Genomic DNA, 23,068 nt, shown 5'->3' on the forward strand with positions numbered 1-23,068 from the left:
ATCCCACTGAGACTGAATGCAGAATGCCAACAACAGGAAAGATTTTCTTGCTTGGGCAAAGCCTGAATTATCAAGAGAAAAGTGTATTCCAACAGCAGCACAGAAAATAAGCTTAAGCTCTGAATGGACTCCATAAAACTCCTTAAAAAGAAAAGCTATATAACCCATTAAACATACTTTCCCCTCACATCTTAATAAAATTCCTTTATAACATATGTTATAACCTATTAATTACCTTTACCATCATTGGCTTCAAGAAATGTCCATTAGAATCTACTGATTTTATAGACAACATGATTTACATTGAAGTATAGCAATGCAAACACCACATAAATCAGCTTATTTTACACACCTGTTGAAACATCTGAACAGTTGGTGAGTACGCCCTTATGGAAAGTGCAAACTTCAACAGATTGATCTGCAAATTGGACAAAAACTGTCCTGCTTTCTTCAGGATTAAGTTGTAATAAGAATGTTCAGAATCTGTTAAAAACAACATGAGGAAGATTTGATTATTTGACCCCAAATGGTATGGCATCTCCATTCCCATTCGGCAACATGCAAATATTACACCAGTATTGACTGTCAATGGAAAACAAAGGGATCTGAACAGTCTCACTTGGTGAACTATTCTACTTTGCACATCTAAAAGCTTCACACCAAAGGGGTTGGGGGGACATGCAAGTTTGAATTAAGTAGCCTCATATACCATCTCTCTGAACATTTTCAGGAACTGAAAAACCCTCTAAGACACGAAAGGCAATAATGCTTCTCTGTATAACCTTACTGCCAACAACTTATTAAGCAATATAAGGACATGCTGAAAACACCCATGAAAAAATGCAGCAACGGTGTCAACACTTGGGAGAACCTTGGCCAAGACTGTCCCAAGTGGAGAAGAGTAATATGTGAGCAGGTGGCACAATTTGAGAGATCCCACCACAGTGAGGATAATGAGAGGTGGGGAAGAATAAAAGAGCACCAAAAACTGCCCTGCGCCCCTCCAACAGCTACCCCTTCTGTGAGAAGATCTGCAGTCCAGAATTGGGCTGATCAGCCATCAATGCACGCACAAATAGGAGTGTGACATGAAGACATCCTACTCGTTATCGAGTGACCACCAACACAATTTATTTCAATTTTATTTATTAATCTGTTTTAGGCTTGGACTTTGTGCTGTTCAAAAACATTTTATATAAGATTGCTCATCTGCAAATGGAGTTCTTCGAGATGGCCTCTGCACATTTATTTTTGAGGTGCGCCATTACATAGCTTGGACTACAACAACTTAGACCACCAGGGTGCTCTCATGCACCCTGACCCTCCTTTCACAATGCCAAATGTTGGAGAGCAAAACAATGAAAGTGGGTATAGCATACCAGCCATCAATTCTTTCCTATGCTCCTCAGATTGTAAATTCAAATTAGAACTTCAGGGAGGAAAACAAGATGGGTATGGACTTAAGATAAGCATCTTGTTAATGGAAGATCTACATTTAATTATACTTTACCAATGATGTTATCTAAAAACAATGCTACTAATTTAAAATCTTAGTTTGTAATTGTCTAAATCAGTACTAAGGTTATGGCCTGCCCTAAAGGAACTGCCAGGGAAGAAAGCTAGCTCTGCTGACCCCTGAAAGGAAATGGATAGAGCTCTCTGATCGAGAAGAGGTAAACAAGCATTAAATCTTCAAAATCAAAAACACTATTAATTTAGAAGTGAGTGGCTACAGTAAAAGGATACATAGGTTGTCAAGGCTGGTAATGGGGGTCAGCTAATCAAACAAAACTCTCCTGGACCCTGTCTCTGCAGTTCCCAAAGAAAGAGAAGTTTTCCTAACTTCAGTCCTCCTTGAAATCAGTCAGGAGCTGCCGTCACCAAGTGTACAAAATCCCATTTTCCAGGAAATAAATCCCTTCAAATCTCTTCCCTGAGGGCAACCCTCCCCATCTCCCAAGGAGTTGAAAAGGAACAACAAAAGCACTCCACCAAAACACACACACACACACACGGGTAAAGACTCTGGTAACATGTCTGCAACCAGACACATAGTCTTGATCTAATAATAAAACAAGTCCTACAGGGGCTTAAAACTATCTTTGCAAACATTGTACATGGCTTACAAGAACCTGAATTAAAGCAAAAGACAGTGATTTTTCCCTGGATTAGATTATTGGTTTGTTGGTTACAGGAAATAACCAGCTCAGACACACCTACCAAGCCTCCAACCAATGAAAACAAAAAGTTTTATGCAACTACCTAAACTGTTCCCTACTCATAAATTCTGATGAGCCCAGGGAAGAAAGAGCTCACCTCTTTCCTTTGTGCCTGGAGAGATTCCGCCCTCTTTTCTATTTCTCTTTTTTCTCTAACAAAAGGGAGATGCTGATGTGATTCAATTTCAAGTTTGAATTTTTCCACTACTTCCTTTAGGCTCTTGGCCATTCCCTGCCCTCTCAAGGCTTTCCCTCAGAGGCAGGTTAGTTTAACCTTTCCTAATTCTCCAGATAAATTTAGGCTTTTCTTTGCAGCTGCCATTCAATACATAGGTACAATAAGGGTTGCACTTAAAAGGGAATGAAATGTCATAGCAAATTAAAGACTCATCAGTACAATAACAATCTTAGTTAATTCTACAGCATAAAACTATATAATCATATACTTAACACTCTATAACACAAAACGCTAACCATAGTAATTTAACATTTACTATTTAACTGTGCATATGCTATACATCCAGTAAATGCAAGCCACGTGATTACTAGATGAATAGAGGAAGATCTCACTCAGACCACAGGCACCCAGTTTTACTTACAAACCAAATGCATGTGTTCTTAGATTGTAAATAAAAGAAGATTAAACTTGCAAGGACTTTCTTAAAATCTCTTTAATATCTACTTTGATCATTTTGTTCTGTCTCGCATCTGGGAGCATTATTTGTTTGTCACTAATGGTGTGCCATTGGATACTGTAATAGTTGTTGCTGGCTGCTCCTGACGTAAAGCACTATTTCCCAGTAGCAGAGGCTGAAGCCATTTTGGACACTGGGCAGCGACTGGAGTAGCCCCCAGTGAGGTAGGTAACAGAAGCAGCAGTTGCTTAGGGCAACCTTGGAATGGTGCAGCTGCTGAAGCAAGCTCTTTTTGGGCTGCTTCTTTGCAGGCATCTGTTGCAGTTCCTGCAGCAACTTCTTAGGTAGTTTCTGCTTCCTTGCCAATATTTTGCACCATCTTCTCTCTTCAAGGTCACCAAACCCACTACAGGGTTGGCCTGTTGCTTGTCCTCCTGACATAGTAGCTGGTCACCCAAGTTCATACAATCACCTTTCAGATATTTGCATATGCTAATTTAGGCCACGTGTGCTGACATGTGACAACCCAGGCTTAGCAAATCAGTTTCCAGACGTTAGCATATACTAATTCAGTCGTGTACCAAAATGTGACATGCCATTCTATAAGTTAAACTAAAGCTCAGTGGTTTAAGCACTGGCCTTGTAAATCCAGGATTATGAGCTCAGTCCTTGAGGGGGCCCAACTAGGACAAATAGATGTTTAAAAAAAAAAAAAAAAAAAAAAAAAGCTGGGGGACAGAGGAATAGCTCAGAGGGCTGAGCATTGGCCTGCTAAACCAAGGATTATGAGCTCAATCCTTGTGGGGGGCATTTAGGGATCTCAGCCAAATATATTTAAAAAAAATCTATCAGGGATGGTGCTTGTTCCTGCCAAGAGGGCAGGGGCTGGACTCGACCTCCAATGGTTTCTTCCAGCTCTAAGAGATAAGTATATCTTCTATTTCCTATGGGCTACAACAGAGATGGCAACGATTTTCACAGAGGAGCCACTCCATAAATTTTGGTACTGGTTGTGGGCGAGTTCTGGGTCCCTCAGAAGGGACGGGGCTTTAGGCAGAAGTGTTGGGGTTGGGTGCAACAGTGAGAGACAAAGAGAGTATGAGTGTGAAAGAGAAACACTTTGGCTCTGTCTACACTACCTACCTATTTTGAAGGGAGAATGGTAAGTAGGGTGTCGGGAGATTATTAATGAAGAGCTGTGTTGCATATGTAGCACTTCATTAAGCTAATTCTCCCCTGCAGCAACTTCAACGTGCTAAATGTTAAACTTCAAAGTGCTGGCTCACGTGTAGGAGTAATTTTGAGGAGTAAAGGGACTTTGAAGTTGCCCAAGCACTTCGAAATACCGGCGGGTTAGCCGCAGCTACATGCAAGCTGGCACTTCGAAGTTTAACACTTTGGAGATGCCGCGGGGGATAATTAGCTTAATGAAGTGCTACATATGCACCACAGCACTTCATTAATAATCTCCCAACACCCTACTTACCATCTTCCCTTCGAAGTAAGGAAGTAATGTACACGAGCTTTTTGCGTGCGAGAAAGAGACTGACACAAAGGGTGTGCTGAAGTGTGTATGTCACACGGACTGTTTGTCGGGAGGGTTATGTGTGATGGTGACAGTGTGTGTGCGTGCTGGTTGCTGCTGGTAAGTTTCTGAGAGAAGCCACTCTCTGTCTCTTTACGGGAAATCTGTCCTTCTCTGTTGTCTCCTCACTCCCTACTCTGCACTCCTGAGTGTGTCACTTATCATCCATACTTCCAACTGAAGCAGCTCCACTATGCGTCTCCCTCCTCCGATCCCTGTCCTGCAGAGATGGGCTACGGGGCAGAGGAGCATTCTGACTTTAGCACTACCCTTTCCCCTCCACCTCAGCACAGCTAGCAGGAGAATCCTAGGAGCAACTTGACCGCAGACAGAACAAGTTGGGGGAGGCGCAGCTGACTACATGCTGCTGGCTATAAGTATGAACACTGTTAATTAGCCGAATGGGCTAGAGAGAAATACTTGGCAAGCTGGATCCACGCCCCGGGCCTAAATTGGCCCACCCCGAGCTACAATGTAAATCTATGCTATTTCTCAGGTGGTGAGTGAGTGACCCCTGGCTACTTCCTGTTTCAACTATAAGGAATTATGGAAGGCTCTAGAAGTCTCTTCATACTGGAAATGGAATTTACCATTATGTCACAGGAAACTTAATTATTGCACCAGAGGTGGTAGACTCGTATGCTCCTTACTGTGGAATCTTCCAACGGAAACAAGACTTTACATTACTGGTAATGGGGTTTTCCATTACATCACCCTATATCATCTGTTACTGTATTTTCTGTATTTAAATTATTTTTATTGAAGGAAAGTTTTATTCTTAAACTAATTACAAGTCTAAGCATTTCAAAAAATCTGAACACTCCCCATGCTTTTATGTAAAATTGAGCAAGTTATAATATTCCTGATTTTGAACCCACTTGCTGAGGTTTTTTTCTATAAGCCCTTTAATTAAAGTGCTACAGGGCATTTCAAGCAGCTGAGGCAAAATCCCTCACTATAATCTTAGAAATTCTGTTGGGGAATAACTTTCAGTTTTTCTTAAAATGATCTCTGCATATTCCCATTCTAGAAATTTTAGCAATCAGAACTCTTCCCTGCAGACAATGGGTCCTATTTAAATAAAAACTATTATACTTATTTGCAAAATTAGGCAGTTGGTCTATGCCAGACCTAAAGGATAACATTTTGTAAAAGTATCAATCAAATTCAAATGCCAGCTCTGTAAATTCCTAATATGAAAATATTTGTAAGGCAGGACACGAAAATAACCTTCATCCTAAATAAGAGAGTTCTAAAACCTCCTGCAAGAGGAACAGTGCTGTGTTTACAGCATTATTCAATATAGAGTCTCACACACATAGGAAGCCTTTGAAATGCAATTATCTGGTTTTCCCCATAAGAGACAAGCAGCCTCAGTGATCTCTTGTATTCCTTAGATCTATTCAGATAAGGCTAATGTTCTCTCAGCATCCCTGGTGATTTGCTAAGCTTTTCTTCAGTGAAAGTGAGGCCTAGGAAAAAATAGTGACAAATTTATGGACTGGTTTGGGTGACATGTTTTTACCACTTTTGAGAAAAAATTCAGATGTGAATAGAAGACCACTTTATCTTTGCGAAAATGCTCTGAAAGGTGCTTGCAATCAGGATAGCTTGAGGCTCATTCACTCTACTATCAGCTATAATATGGAGGCTTTGATAACTCACGTCTTAATTGAAGTATGAAACAGGCAGCATTCAATGCAGTTTCTGAGACAAAACAAAACCTCTCTAATCAGAAACTCTCTCATCTGGCAACATCCATAATGTGGCATGATTTTTTGACATTCATGATGGGCTAGCACCAGTGCTGGAATTTCCCTTCATGGCTTATTTGTAAGGTCAATGATTTGTAAATAGATTTGGTTTTTCGCCATAAGATTGGGAGACAGGATAAAATTTGTCCTACCAAAACATGTGGATAAATCATCTGATGCTGGTACCCATCTAGGACACTATTTGGGGTGCAAGCAGCCACTGCACAAACAGAACTACCCTTAGCCCTCTTTCACTCCAACAGCTTGGGGCCAGGTGAGAAGTGCCCCTCCACAGCCACCACAGCTCTGCTGGGCACAGCTAGGGGAGGGCTGCCTTCCCCCCAGCCAGGGCAGATCTGAACTAGGCTGGATGCATGCCTATCCACTGGCAGCAGCAGCATCTCCAGGGTGGGCACCATGGCCAGGGGAGAAGTGTACTTGGCCAGCTTCAATACATAGCTGCTGCAACCAGGGGAGAGTACCTCTGCCTGCCAGCCACAGGACAGAACTGCCATGGCTGTGGAGAGGAGTAGCCCTTCCTCAGCCCAGCATGGAACTCCCATGGCAGATAGAAAAGGGTCCCTCACCTGGGCCAAGCATGGAGCTGCCATGGGTAGGGAAGAGGCATCCCTCCATGTTGGCAGTCAGCCGACAGATTCAGCATTGTGCAGCAGCCCTAAGCCCCTGCACTGGATGTTAGGCAGCTGAACAATTTAGAGTAATCCTAATATATAAGGGGATTTCTGTGACCAAACCCATAACGGTCTCTATGTGCTGGAACCATGAAAGACTTGTGCTTTGAGTTGCAGAATCCAGACACTGAGATTAAGAGTGAATCTCTCACTTTGCAACTGGATGTAACAAGTGATCAAGACAGTCACTGATGAATAAAATGCTGTCTTTCTCAGGTAAGGTCACCATGTCTGCAAGGCCATGTGGGAGCAAGCAGTATGATGTTTGCGTTCTTTCCTCTTATTGTCAACAGACCTCAGTAATAAGAACAGGGGAGGGGGGCTGGGAAGCATAAAGATCCTCGTCCCAAGGAAAAAGCCATCCACTCCCCACCCTGGAGCAGTGCAATTAGACATCTCTTGCTCTAGTGAATAGCAAATAGATCTACTACTGGTGTTCCCCTGTTGGAATATGGTGTGGAGCAGCAGGACTATCTCCAAGTTGTGAGAATTGCCAACTCAGATGATCAACTGTCATGTTATGTATTCCCAGTATACAGACTGCTAATATGAGGACCTAGTGGGACAGTAAAGACTTAGCTGTCCAGCATGTTGATAAATGGGGGGCAGGGAGGTGCTCGGTAATCAAATATTACAGTTAACTAAGGATTAACCACAATAAGTGTAGGAAGGGGTGAAGGCTTTGGCTGGTGGAGGGGTGCAAGCTCCAGGATGGGGCCATGAACGAGTGTCCTGGCGTAAAGAAGAGGGCTCCATACCTGAGGAGGAGCACAGGAGCGCTTTTGGGCTGTCAGATAGAGGCAGTACTCACCTATCAGGCAACTTCCCAAAAGTAGAACAGCTTTTGGGCTGTCAGATAAAGGTCGTATTCACATATCAGGCAGCTTCCCGACAGTGGAACATGTTCTTGCTGCTCCTCGACAGAAGTGCAGCTAGGGAGTCCTGGGCAGTGCCTCTGCCCACAGGCTCTGCCCCCACAGCTCCCATTGGCCCCAGTTCCCAGCCAATGGGAGCTGCAGAGCCAGTGTGGGATAGGACAGGGTACCGGATGGAGCCTCTGTAGCTGTTCATCTGCTTAGGAGCATTAGGGACACATCACTGTTTCTGTGGACTCACACGCAGCCAGGTAGAAAGCCTACCAGGCCCATACCAACTAGACATTAAACTGGACTTTCCACAATTAGAAATTCCTGCTTTTACAGAATTTACGGGGTTGCAGAGTGCCAGATAAAACAGATTTTACTGCATCAAATGTTACGCCAAATTCCATACATACTGCCCCCAGCAGAATCCCTTTTTACCCACTAACGTTGTAATTGATTTCATACAAAAATTATAACATTTCTTAGGTGCGCCTTTTGACTGCTTTGCCCAAATTCCTCACTGCCATCAATTCCATTACTCTCATAATGATTATTTCTCTGAATACCAGTTCTACCATTTTACCAACTTTTAAAATTAAACTTACCAGAAAACAATCAGTCCTTTTATCTAAAAATAATACTTGAGTGTTTGATTTTTCCAATCTTGTGGTACCTTGTCTAGTTCTCCACAAGTCTTTATAAGTAATTGCCAGTAGGCTGGGATACAAATCCTCTAGCCATAATTAGTATACATTTAGTTCTATAGCTCCCAACTGTGCATTTTCTTACCTGTTTTAATATAAAAATTACTATACTAACCAGGACATTTTTATTTTCTGATTATCCCATATCACTTTTAAAAGGACAAACCTAAGTATTTCAGTCATACGTATCACCCTTTATCTGATTGCCTTCACCATTTGTTAACTGATCCACGTTTTCACTATAATTTGTTCTCCCCCACTTATATTAGTACTCATTCTTCTTAAAACATTTAAGTACAGTAAACTCTTCCATGTCTAGAACAAGAAGTCTTGTGGCACCTTATAGACTAACAGATATTTTGGAGCATAAGCTTTTGTGGGCAAAGACCCGCTTCATCAGATGCATAAGTTGGCGGGGGGGGGGCGCGTTTCAGAGGGGTATTTAAAGAATGGGGTCCCAGAAGAAGGGAGGGCCAGAGCTGACAAGGTCTATTCAGCAAGGTGGAAATGGCCCATTATCAACAGTAGGTATCAAAAGAGGAAAAAACAAGTCAGATCAGACAGGGGGATATGAGCCACTGTCAGAGTCTAATCGGGAGATCTGAACACCCAGGGCAGAGAAGCTGCCTTTGTAAGCTGTGAGCCACTCCCAGTCTCTGTTTAATCCTTGGTTAATGGAGTCAAATTTGCAAATAAATTGCAGCTCAGAGATTTCTCTCTCTATCTGATTTTTTAAATTTCTTTGTTTCAGGACTGCCACCCTTAAATCTGCTACTGAGTGTCCAGGCAGACTGAAGTGTTCCCCCACAGGCTTCTGTACATTACCATTCACGATGTCCGAGATGCAATTTGATCTGACTTGTTTTTAACTCTTTTGATACCCACTATTGATAATGGGCCATTTCCACCTTGCTGAATAGACCTTGTCAGCTCTGGCCCTCCCTTTTTCTGGGACCCCATTCTTTCAATACCCCTCTGAAACCACCCTCCCCTCACTCATGCATCTAATGAAGCAGGTCCTTGCCCATGAAAGCTTATGCTCCAAAATATCTGTTAGTCTATAAGGTGCCACAGGACTTCTTGTTGTTCTCAAAGCTACAGACTAACATGGCTACCTCTCTGATACTTGTCTTCCATATCTAGCTTTCTATTATCCAGAACTCTCAAATAATCGGCATTTTAACCATAAGTGAACTTTAGCTATGTTTTCTACAAGTACAGTATAGTGAAAATAAATACAAACACAGTATATGTTTACAGTGCACAATACTACAGTTGTTCATAAAGTACTCTGCATACATTTTTGTTTGTTTCTTAAGATCTCATCTCATTTTCCTTTAGTGTTATACATTGCTAGGTATACTGCTCTATTGTTCAGAATATTTGACTATCTCGCAACCTCCCGGTCCTGAGGCCAGATATGAGTTTACTGCACTTTGAACAACACTAACTCAGGCTACCAACCTACTTTGAAGGGATGAGGGTAAGTAGTGTGTTGGGAGTTTACTAACAAAGTGCTGCACTGCATATGCAGCACTTCATTAAGCAAATTCCCACCCCCCAAGGAAACTTCTAAGTTTTAAACTTCTAAGTGCCAGCTTGCATCTAGCCGTGGCTCACCCTTTGAAGTACCAGCAGGTGAGCTGCAGCTAGACATGAGCCAGAACTTCGAAGGTTAAAACTTCGAAGTCGCTGCAGGGGAGGAATTTGCCTAATGAAGTGCTACATATGCAATGCAGCACTTCATTAATAAACTCCCAACACCCTACTTATCATCCTCACTTCAAAGTAGTGAGCTAGTGTAGACATAGCCTCAGCAACGCATACGGAGTACAGAAAAGTTTGCTTCTTTTTCCTTCCTCTATTACACCCTACTTCTCTCTCACACACACATTATCTCTCTCCCTCCTCCCATCTTTGAGTAGCCCACACCGTTTTCTGCTCAGTAGTGAGCTGATCCTCCACTATTTAAGTCAATGGGATTTTTTCCAACCAACTTCTCCAAGAGGAGAACTGGCCCCTAGAATACTTTGAGTTTTCAAATGTTTTCTTTAACTTTGAGACTCATGAGCTCGTGTGTGTACGCCAAGAACCAAATTTTCAACATGGTCATTCAAGTAACATAGTCACACACATAAAGCTTCTTTATTACCCTACTGTTCTTAAAAAAAAGAAGTCTTATTTTTAGGAAATAAATCAAGGATAGCTTGTCCTCTTGTAGGACACAGAGAACAGGTGATAAAAATAGATTAACCAAATTCAGATTTATTCTCAATAGACATTTACATTGTTAAAAGTCACCATGGATTACTAGTTAACATGGCTTCAGTTCCTGTAAGTTAAGACCTTTGGTCATCATCTATTCCAGAAAGATATATTGAAAAAAAAAAAAAAAGTTGTGTAGTTCCTTTGTTTTTCTGTTTATGTATACTTATAATCCTTCACAACCACTTCTGAAAATACTTTTGACAATGTTTTTCTGTTTTTCCCAACTTCTGTCCTGCGTATACCCGTTACTTAATGCAGTGGTCCCACAAACATTTTAGGGTTACAACTTCCTTCACCTGTCTGCGCACACACCCTAAAGACAGAACCAGAACGAGGGCCACGGCTCCAAGGAAGGCAGGGAGAGATGCTGACAAGGGATAAGGGGTCCGAATGTGGGGCCACAGCTGACAGTGGGTCTGGGGCCAGAGCTGGAAATGGAGCCACAGCTGCAGAGGGTCCCAGAAGTAGAGTCACAGGGGCCCCAGTAGCCAAGGGGCTGCAGCAAGGCTGGCAATAGGGACAGGTTCTGGGCCAAGAGCTGAGGTGGCAGTACAGCTAGGAGCAAGGAGAGGGCTTTGTGGCCACTTCCTTCCCAGCCTTTGTACAGTCTGGCCCAGGATCATGTTCCCCCAAAACATTTCTCCACAACCCCCACAGGGGTGAACTGCACAGTTTAGGGACCACAGACTAAATGCTCAAATTATTGGAGTCATTCTACCACATCTATATAAAGATACAACTTCATGTTCTTGTAATTAGCTTAAAGAATTAACAGGAAATGTAAAATATAGCTTTTTGCTGCCTTTTTTATATTTAGAAGCAGATACAGTGATGTTCTCAGCATAGTAAACACTCAGCATGAGGCCTACTCTACAACTTTATAGGAGAGTTAGGGGCAGAGGCAATTCTCTTATCCCTCTTTAACAGGGAGAGAGCAACTATTGCTGAGCTCCTATGACACCTTCCAAAGTTTGCTGAACCAGCAAGGACACTGAGATGCACAAAGTGGTAAATATCAGCACCAGCTAAAGGGAGAATGGAGCAAAAGCTGACTTGGACTTTCAGTCATAATTTATTCCTGTTTTGCTCATGTGGAAGCACAGACTGTTTTCATTAGACTCTAAATAAAAACTTTAACTACTTTTTAAATGCGCTTGTGAATTCAACATTTCAGAGCTTTCACCCAGAGCAGAAACTCTCCCCAAAAGGAGAAGGGAAATATGTTGAGATTTTTCAAGGATCTCAAGGTCACACCATGCAATGTAATACACAAGCTAGATAAAGTCAGATGTCCCCAGCAGCAGTGTGCAATAAGGTAGGTATATTTGACATCAAAAACTCTTTAATTGTGTATAAGGTGTTGTCTCTGTAGCAGAAGAGACCCTACCAAGGATGAGATGAAGAGCAATAAATGTGTTAATGACAAGATTACAACTGTGCTTAATACAAGGTAGTAGTGTGTCAAACTGACATGCTTTTTAATTACTCACCTCTTTGCTTATAAATCGTTAATTCTCGTACAGTTTCCAAAAACTGCCAAAACTTCTCATTACCTTCTTCTGCAATAAATTCACTGTTTAAAAATAAATTAAAGTAATTTGTCCATATGTTGATCTTGTTAAAGTGAACAGCTCTGTAAAATCTACATTACACCAACTTGAAATTGTATTGCAAAATATGAGTGCTAAGTGGTATAGGCACTGAGTGCATCTATGAGTGCAAAGTCCAGCAACCTTCAACAGTACAATGATGAACACTGACCCAGCTGTATCTTTTTCAGTTAAAAGTAAGATTCAGAACCAAATATTCCCACTGTGACTCAAGCTCAGCAATCAGATCTGCATAGTACCATGACATTAGTATCTTGTATAGCAATCTTATAGTCTATTTTTAATTGTTTCACATACGTCAGAATACGAAACATATATACAATTAAACACACATTTCATCTCTATTTTTCACAATTAAACTACTCATTTGATCAGTAAAAGCATTTGAATTAGTTACAAAACTGCACAAGTGAAAATAACCCATCTACCATCTACACAGAATCTTTGAATATGGTTAATTTGTTACTACCACAATAGGAGAGGACAGTTACTTGGTTTTACTGAAAAGAACCGAAGTCCTCTCAGTTTACTTCATGTCATTCTTTCTAATCACATTCTTAGTGTTAAAATGATTAAGTGAAAATGTACCTCCTATTACTTTGTTTCCAATGTTTACTATACTTCTAAAATTAGATAATTTAATTCAAACTACAGCACTCTATACAGTCAACAAAAGAACTAATGTATGTCCCTTATCAGAGACGAACTGCTATACCAGTGGGAAGTTTTATTCAGCTACATCTCGGTTAAGACACCACAGCCAACATTTCAGGCCTTAAATCAGTCACTAAACTACTGGGACAAGTTTTTTTTGTTGTGGCGGGGGCATGGAGAAGAGGTGAGAAAAGCAGGCAAAAAAACATATTTTGCACCTTCCCGAGGCAACCACCAGTGGCCTCCAGCAGAGTTACTCAAATGGACAGACCACTGGTCTGATCCACTACTGCAGTGTTTCCCAAACTTCAAACATTTGCTTACCCTTCAGGGACTTCGGCTTCATTTGTTTACCCCCTCTCCCACTGCGTTCCCAGTTCTTAGCTCCTGATATTTAGTAGTTTATTTTCTGCTGCGTACCACCAATAGTACATGTACCATACTTTGGTAAACGCTGCACTACGGCAACTCCTTCGATCCTTCCCAGCAGTAACCTTGTAGGTGAGGGTTAGTGCTAAGAGGTCTCACGAAGTGAATCTCGCCCGCTCTCGATCAGTTTAAACACATGGGGGCAGGGAGTGCGCCTGGGGTACGGCCCGCACGGAGCGCACAGGCACGGTATCAGCCCAGCCACAGCTCCCCGTCCCCAGGGCGGATGGGACACTCAGTCGAAGGCCGGGCAGGAAGCGATTTCCCCGGGCTCACTCCCCTCACTGGGCGCTCCCCGGACACCGGGTCCGGGCAGTCCCGCAGCGGGAGGGGAAGCGGCACGGGGCGCTGAGACCACAAACCCTCCGGTGCCCGGCACGCCGCATCCGCTCCCTGCCCCGGGCCGGGAGCGTGTTACCCGCACGCACCTCGCCTCCAGCAGCAGGGGGGTCGCTGGCCACTTCGCCGCCAGACGGGCCGTCACGGCCTTGGGGGAGGCCGAGGCCCCGCACGGGAGCCTCCACGCACACAGCAGCAGCGCCACGGCCGCCGCCGCCGCCGCCATGAGGGGGCAGGACGCTTGGTGCTGCGGAGAGGGGTGCGAGGGCACAGCGCGGCCGAGCCGCTGCCACGCAGGAGAGGAGTAAATCGGCTTAGAACCAAACGCGACTTCGCTCTGACCTCCCTGCCCCGTTGATTCATAAACTAGCCCCGCCTATGAGCCCCCGCACCCCGCGCCCATTGGCCCGGAGAAGCGCTCTCTCTCCCTATTGGTCACGCAGACGACCAATCAGCGCAGTCAGCCCAACCGCGGCCAACCCAGGCGCCAGCTCCTCAGCGCCGGGGCGAGGTGATCCGGAGTGGTGTGGGGGGGGGTGAGCGCGAGAGGCTGGGCGTCATCAGGGGGCGGTGCCACAAGGGGGCGGGGCTCGCGGGCTCAGTGGTGTGAACCCCTGAGCTGGGACCGTTTTGTTCCGTCTTCGCCGCTGCCTGCGCTACCGGCCCCGGCACGGTGGGGTCTCCGCGCCAGTCCGTTCGTTCTTCCCGGCGGGGGAAGGGCGCTGCAGACCCGGCGACTCCCGCCACAGGGTCTATCGCGTCCCAGCCGCGCGCGGGAGCTGAGGGGGCCGCTTACAAACCCCGGTTGCAAAGGGCGGCGAAGGCAGAGTGGATGGAAAGTTATTTACGCCAGCGGGTGGCCAGGTGGGGGCTGCCGACAGCTCCTCGCGCGCGGCGAGAGGGCAGAGGGGTCCCAGCTTCTTAGCTTTGGAGCAGCTTTTTGAGATGGCGACCCATTCGGACAATTCCGTTAGAGTGTGTGACCCAGGGCAATTCACAACTAGCCGGGGGGGGGGAGGTTCTCCCCTGGAAAAAATATTTTATAAATCTTGAGTCAGCCCCCCCCCAATACTTAAACCCCTCTCAGCCCCAAACCATCCTCCACCCCCAGGCTCAAACCCCTCACAGCTCCAAACAATCACCACCCCCAGGCTCAAACCCCTGCCCTTCCCAAAACACCCCCCCGCCCTCAGGCTTAAACTCCTTGCAGCCCCCAAATGCCCCACACCTACCTCACGAGTACCACTGCTGCTCTTTTGTTGGGCTGATGCCTCTGCATGGCTGTCCACAGTCCTCTTATTCCCTTCCCCTCATCTGCAGCATGGGCAGGTCCTCGCCCTGCCGTGCTGAAAGGGGACTCAATTTAATTGGTTTAACAGCCAGGTCCCTCCTGTCAGCCATTAAACCAATTCAGTTGAGTTTCATTTCAGCGCAGCAGGGCAGGGACTGGAATGGAAGGAGAAATGAGCAGCAGCAGCGGTGGTGGGACCTGCAAATGGCTCCTTAAAGAGCCACATGTGGCTCACAGTTGGCAAGCTGGTGACCTTAGAAAATCTAAGGCGACCCATGTTTGCGTCCCGACCCACAGGTTGGGAAACTCCGCTTTAGAGTGTTGCCAACTCTTAGGATTTTATTGCAAAGCTCGGAATATGATGGCTGTGGGACTGAGAGAGCATCTGAGTCCTCATGGTTGTGAGGGAAAAAGTGTGAAGCAAATCTGTCCAAGAGGCGCAAGAAGTCACTGGATAAAAATAAAGTGCTTTAAGCCAGCCTCACAGCTGTGGTGATGTGACTCCAGGTTTCCCAATTTCTGATACTGGTAATACTGCTCATGGTATGGGAAGGCAGCAGGGTATGAAATATGCTGCGAACTACTGATTTACACTAAATGACAAACTCTTCAATTGAGACCATACTGGTTTGTGTCCCTCATTTTGAGTCTTGGTCACACATGCTCCACATTTGGTCTTTAGGAGCTGTTGAGATGTATTTGCAAAGCCAACATTACCACCTTTTGAATCTGTTTCAGTCACAAGGTTTTTAATGCCAAAACAAAAAAGCAGTCAAGTAGCACTTTAAAGACTAACAACATTATTTGGTGAGCTTTCGTGGGACAGACCCACTTCTTCAGACCATAGCCTTACCAGAACCGACTCAATATTTAAGGCACAGAGAACCAAAAACAATAATCAAGGTGGACAAATCAGAAAAAAACATTATCAAGGTGAGCAAATCAGAGAGCTGAGGGGCAGAAGGGCGGGGAGAAGTCAAGAATTAGATTAAGCCAAGTATGCAAACAAGCCCCTATAGTGACCCAGAAAATTACCATCCCGGCTCAAGCCACGTGTTAATGTGTCAAATTTGAATATAAAAGAGAGTTCAGCAGCCTCTCTTTCAAGAGTGTTGTGGAAATTCCTCTTCAGTAACGCACAAACTCTTAAGTCATTAACAGAATGGCCCACTCCATTAAAATGCCAGCTAACAGGTTTGTGGATCAGGAGTAAGTTTTTATGTCTGTTTTGTGCCCATTAACTCTTTGTCTAAGAGAGTTTGAAGTCTGCCCAATATACAAAGCATCTGGGCATTGTTGGCACATGATGGCATATATGATGTTAGTTGAGGAACATGAGAATGTGCCCATGATTCTGTGAATAACCTGGTTAGGTCCAGTGATGGTATCTTCAGAAAAGATATGTGGACAAAGTTAGCTGTGGGCTTTGTTGCAAGGAGAAGTTCCAGGACTGGTGTTCCTGCGGTATGGACTGTGGCTTTTGGTGAGAAATCTCCAAGATACCACTGACTTCCTGAGGAAATTACAAAACATCAGAAAAGTTCCTGACAATGCCATCCTTGCCACAATGGATGTAAAGGCTCTGTACACTAATATTCCACACGAAGACGGATTACAAGCAATCAGGAATACCATCCCTGATGTCACCACAGCCAGTCTGGTGTCTGACCTCTGTATCTTTGTTCTCACCCACAATTATTTCCAATTTGGGGACAATTTATAGCTCCACATTAGTGGAACTGCTATGGGCACCCACATGGCCCCACAATATGCTAATATATTTATGGCTGACCTGGAACAATGATTCCTCAGCTCTCGTCTCCTATTACCCCTCCTCTACTTAAGATACTTTGATGACATCTTTATGATTTGGACCCATGGTACAGAGGCTCTAGAAGAATTCCACAGAGACTTTAACAATCTGCACCCCACCATCAACTTATGCCTCGACTACTCCACACGAGAGATACATTTCCTGGACACTACAGTACAAATCAAGGATGGCCTGATTGGTACCACACTATACTGGAAACCCACTGATCACTATACTTACCTACACACTTCTAGCTTCCATCCTGCACACATAACTAGATCCTTTGTTTACAGTCAAGCCCTTAGGTACAATCGCATTTGCTCTGATCCTACTGACAGAGACCAAAAACTATAAGATCTTTACCAAATATTCATAAACCTGAATTACCCACCAGGAGAAATAAAAAAAGAAATCGACAGGGCCAGACAAATGCCCGGAGACCAGCTACGCCAAGATAGGCCCAAAAAAGCCAAGAACAGAACACCACTGGTCATCACCTACAGCCCCCAACTCAAACCACTGCAACGAATTATTAAAGACCTACAATCTATCCTTAATCAGGATGTCACACTCCAGAAGGCCCTAGGTGACAAGCCTGTTCTCTCCTACAGACAACCTCTCACCCTTATGAGGATTGTCACCAACAGCCAGTCTATACCGCAGGAACACCAGTCCTGTAACTTTTCCTTGCAACAAAGCCTGCTGCCAACTTTGTCCACATATCTTTTCTGGAGATACCACCACTGGACCTAACCAGGTTATTCACAGAATCACGGGCACGTGCTCATGTTCCTCAACTGACATCATATATGCCATCATGTGCCAACAATGCCCAAATACTTTGTATATTGGACAGACTTCAAACTGTCTTAGACAAAGAGTTAAGGGGCACAAAACAGACATAAAAACACTCCTGATCCGCAAACCTGTTAGCCGGCATTTTAATGGAGTGGGCCATTCTGTTAATGACTTAAGAGTTTGCGTGTTACTGAAGAGGAATTTTCACAACACTCTTGAAAGAGAGGCTGCTGAACTCTCTTTTATATTCAAATTCCACACATTAACACGTGGCTTGAGCCGGGATGGGAATTTTCTGGGTCACTATAGGGGCTCTTTTGCATTCTTGGTTTAAATCTAGTTCTTGACTTCCCCTCCACCTTCTGCCCCTCAACTCTCTGATTTGCTCACCTTGACAATGTTTTTTTCTGATTTGTCCACCTTGATTATTATTTTTGGTTCTCTGTGCCTTATATATTGAGTCTGTTCTGGTATGGCTATGGTCTGAAGAAGTGGATCTGTCCCATGAAAGCTCACCAAATAAACTATTTTGTTAGTCTTTAAAGTGCTACTTGACTGCTTTTTTATTTTGATAGTATATAGACAAGCACAGCTTTCTCTCTGTTACTACTCAACATGCAAGGTTTTTAATGTGGGTTTGTCTAATGATTTTGACCACTCACACATTGTTTTGTGGAGGGTTTTAAATATCCAACTCTTACAGTTTTATTATGTGAGAATCTTGCTTTTATTTTTTTTACGTTTCTGCTCATATGATTGTGGAGAATACTGAAAACACAAATCATACAGGATCCAGAACCAGAAAGCACATAGAAAAAAAAAACCAAAATGTAATGTTTGGCTTAAATCTTGTGATTTCCAAGTCATGATGTAATGATTTTTTGGGCTCTAATTAATTATTTTTCACTTGGTGTTGGCAATACTGAATTTGTGTTCAAGAATTAGATGAAATTATTTGTCTGGATTAAGCTATCCCAATTTTTTAAGATTTGTTTGGTAAGTGTTTTCTGGAAGTGCTAAAACTTAAGCGCTGGCAAGAGGATAAAGATTTTGAATTTCTGTCTTAACTGTCAGGGGACGTAAACTGGTCATATTATTTAGAGTTTATATTTCAGTAGCACCCAGAGGCTTCAATCAACATCAGACAACACTGTCTCTGTACAGCCTCGTTCCAAAAGATGTAGTCTCTACCCCAAGATACCTACAGCCTAGTGCCCCAATTCTGTAAACACTTATGCACATGCTCACCTTCAAGTAGTCCATATTAGTCCATAGACTGAAACCCAGTGGATTATAGATTTGCATATATCTACATAAATTATGTTTATTTGGGTAAATTTAATAATTCCATACCAAAATACAGAGGTGGTGGTTGGGCATAGACTGGGAAGAGTCAGAGACCCTGGCACTTCATTCTGTTCCCTCTTTTAGTCTTCATATCAGTATTTCATTTTTAATCTCCCCATCTTCCCTCTGTGTCAAAGAAAGTATTTAATTCTTCACCAACACAACTCCCCCTGCCCTGCAAACATGTATTTTAAAATAAATTGTGTTCTCCATCATCAACTATTATTTTCATTTAGGAAAAAACCCTCACACATTTTTAATTTTTAAAACACCCCTCAGACTTTACCCTTCTAAGACCTTTTTTAAAACTTGTTTAATTTCTGCCCTGTCTCTTTCACGAAAAAGTTGTGAAATACAAATCCATCTCAAATCCAGCCTCATAATTTAAAAATATAGACTCTCCAGTCCAATCTCATGTTTTAAAAAGACACTCTGTGCATGATATACTGTCAGTTTTATTATCTACACTGCAAACTTGTCCCACCCACAGCAGTTCTATTTACCCCTGACATGAAGGGGACAGAAGCTTTGTTCCATGTGCTTATAGACCAGAACCACTTATGGGACTACTGAATATCTCTGATTGACTGCCCTACTCCAAGAGGAGAGGGAAGGGCACCTAAAATCAGACAGTGATTTCTTGTAAGCTAGAGTTTTTCTGCCCTGTAGGCAGATCAACAGAGGAGTGTCAGAAACTATATCCAATGGAGAAAACCCATGGAGCTAGACAATCTGGGAGTCCCATTCAGGTCAGTGGGACTTGTCTACACGTTGAGTTCTTTATGAAATAGTTTGCGCAAATTATTTATGTGCTTACGCAAATTCCATGAATTATTCTGAAATTCCTTATTCCGAACTTGATGCTGTCCAAACAGCACCGAAGTTGGGAATAAGCAGCTATTCTGAAAGTTCCTCAACCCCTCATATGCCAAGGGGTACCACAACCAGCATACCATGCTCAACATGGCCGTGCTATTTTAAGCGCAGGGGAAAGCCTCAGCATTGCTATTTCAGGATACATTTGTATCAAAAGTAGCAATCACTGTGTAGACATAGACTAAGTCTGCTTAGCAACTTAAAACCAGGCATGTGCATTTGTAAAAATAAATTAAGATAGATGAAATGATAGGAGAGGGATGCAATCAAGATTTATAAAATGTGTATTTTAAATTATTACAAACAAATTTACATTAATTGCACCTGAATCTATCCATCATTAGATGTCTGTTTTTTTAGAGGTGTCACAGCAGAGGAAGGTTTGAAGAGCAGTATGAAAGAAAGAAGTGTCTGGGTTTTACAGATAAAATCTTTATAGCTTTTCATATTTTAAATTTATATGAGGAAATCTGGGACCTTCCTTCCTCTTGTGTTTTGGGAACCATATTTCCTGGTTTGTGTGTTTTGTGGTCTGGCTCCCACAGAATTTATTGTACTATACCATATTTATTTGGCAAAATTAAGCATTTGTGCTGTGAATATTGGCAGAACAGTCAATTCAGCAGTATCAACTTTTTCCATGTGAGACTTATTCTGTATTGGTTCATTTTGTACTTTAATTCGAATATTTTTGTCCTTTTCTATATTTCTTGAATGATTGCAAATATATTGCCTGTGTTATCAACACATATAATTTCCTTACATTCGGTATTTTCAAGCTCAATATTCTATGTTTGATTTTCTAATTTATATTTTTTCCAAATAGCATCAGAGTTTCTAGTGCAATGTCAAATAAGCGAAATGTGGAACTGTGTACATAGGGAATGATTGTAACATGCATCAGTGCATCTGTCACCGTGAAATATCTTATTACATTCTGTCAACTATGGTAATATATGAAACAAGGTGGTCACCTTTTGATAGTCTGTATTTATTAGGTTGATTAAATGAATGTAGGTTTTTAATATATTTCACCCTTTCCATTGCAGGCTTTTATCTTGTTTGATTTCATGAGGTACAGAAGAAATTAATGAGTCAGGTCAATAAATTCTCTCAGTTATGTAAGTTTAAAGATATTCTTGAACTCTGGGACTGCAGAAGGTGGAAGTTATAGATTAATCAGTATTTCTGAACCAACAATTCACTATTAGAGTGTCTGCTGTGCTAAAGGCATATTTGGCCTAATTGGCCTTTTAGGATACCACACTTTTCCAAAAGTTTCCCAGTGGTTTTTAGAAAGAACTAAAATAGAAGTTGGCATAGGTGAACTTTCCTCCTGCCAGTTTATTTATGGAACTCTGCATCTGAATCGATACCAGGCTGCATGTATGGCAACTGGAACGAGGCAGGGGACCAAACTTGATGACCTCTTGAGGTCCCTTCCAGTTCTAGTGGTCTATGATTCTATGATAAGATTGGCCTGCCTACCTCCCACACTCAAAGAAAGCTCAGGCCCAGGCAGGCTTGGTGTTGAGCAAGCTTGTGCAGTCTGACCCATAATGGGTCTGAATATTCCCAAGCAAGTGAAAGTGCTGAAGAAGGAAAAGCTTCTGCTTCTGTTGTGAGGGAGTAAGACAGAGGTATCCACGTGTACTGTCAAACCCCTGCTAGCTGATGTCAGGGAAGAGTCTACCTACATACGCAGTATTGGTCCGAAGCCTGTGTACCACCAGGAAGAAACCTGAAAAAAACCAGGAATTTTTTAGCTACAGATTTCCTTCAAATGTGGATCTCACAAGCGTTGATCTCAAAGGTTGACCAGAACTTTTCCATACAGACGGCCTTGGTTTACTCAGTAGCAAGGACAGTTTTATAGAATTTTCTGTAGCCCAGGTCCTCAGTCTTCCAGTGCATCCTAATTTTACCCAGTTATGGTAGAAACAATAGAAGGATCCTGAATGGTTTGGGCCCAGGTACACAGGAGACCATACTACTGGAAGTGGTGATTAGGAAATACTGGAAAGTCCTGTGGGTTTACCTCATTTCCTCCCTGCATTGTGTTTATAATTGAGCCACTTACTTTCAGCTTGGAGTCAAAGTTCCATTTGGACATATATATTCTACATCTGAACCAGAACTAGCCCTGTTAAGGGAATAACTTAATAAAACCTAGATAAAAGTTCTATCTGATGCTCTACCTTGCCTGCCGTATCCCCAGTACACTTTGCTGTTTTTGTTTTTACACACAAAAAAACCCTTTCTGACATGGCATGTACTTCAAGACACTCAGGCAAATAACAATAGGCAGCTGGTACCATTGGCGTTAACCCAGAACTTTTAGACTGAATATGATTTGGATATTAACCATAGCCTACTTCAAATCAGGATGGGGGATAAGTGAAGACAGACTCTAGAATTAGTTATGGTCACTCTGAATATTTGTTAATGCCCCTTGAACTCACCAGTGCCACCACCACTTTCCAGCCTTGTCAAAGATATATTTGAATAGATCATAAGCCAGTTAGTGGTAGCATATCATGACAATAACTTTGCATGCTCCAGTGATCAACCAAAGCCAACCATCGTGCCACTGAAGTTCTGACACAGTTTCACCAGCACAGGCTGCATGCAAAACTGGAAAAATGCATGTCAGTTTTTGGAGTTCATCTGTCAGTTCTATTCTCAGAAAGTGTTAGCAATTTGGAATTGGGAATAACTCAGACCATTTAAGACATCTGAAAATGTACAAGATTGTCAACTTTTACAGGAGGTTTATTTCAGACTTCCCAGGGGCCAAAGCCTCAATAACTGCCTACAATCTGACAAGACACTGAATTAATGGAAAGTACATTGGGTTCTATTCTTTTCACACACACCCTTTGCAACAAGAACAGAAAGGCTATTCATGGAGAGGGAAATATACAGAACCTGCTAAACCCTGAAGAAATACCATCTGGTATATTAAAATGACATAATTTCAGTTATGGACCTGTAGCCCTTGACTTTCTTTGCACATGTCCAGAAGCCCTTCCATATTATTTTTAACTTGTAACCTAATATGCCTACCTTACATCATTATTCTGAGTCATTGACTGCCATGGTAACAGCTACTTATACATCCTCAGCATGCCTCCAAGGTAAGGTGCTGTCCATATATCATGACACCTGCTGGGCAAATCATTTTAGACAAT

The 23,068-nt window shown here is 42.8% G+C and overlaps 1 protein-coding gene across 1 annotated transcript in view; it reads right to left on the reverse strand.

The window, feature by feature from the left end:
- The window catches only part of UGGT2 (UDP-glucose glycoprotein glucosyltransferase 2), a 222,270-nt gene extending 208,187 nt beyond the window's left edge, over nucleotides 1-14,083 (reverse strand). Inside the window, exons 1-3 of the mRNA XM_074989263.1 lie at nucleotides 13,842-14,083; nucleotides 12,211-12,293; nucleotides 353-483 (exon numbers count right to left, since the gene is read on the reverse strand). Coding sequence (XP_074845364.1) covers nucleotides 353-483; nucleotides 12,211-12,293; nucleotides 13,842-13,978 — 351 coding nt within the window. The 5' untranslated portion in view covers nucleotides 13,979-14,083. The remainder of the gene's footprint in view (nucleotides 1-352; nucleotides 484-12,210; nucleotides 12,294-13,841) is intronic.
- Between the last annotated feature and the right edge of the window lie 8,985 nt (nucleotides 14,084-23,068).

Source organism: Carettochelys insculpta, chromosome 1 (assembly GCF_033958435.1).
Source record: "Carettochelys insculpta isolate YL-2023 chromosome 1, ASM3395843v1, whole genome shotgun sequence".
Lineage (NCBI taxonomy): Eukaryota > Metazoa > Chordata > Testudines > Carettochelyidae > Carettochelys > Carettochelys insculpta.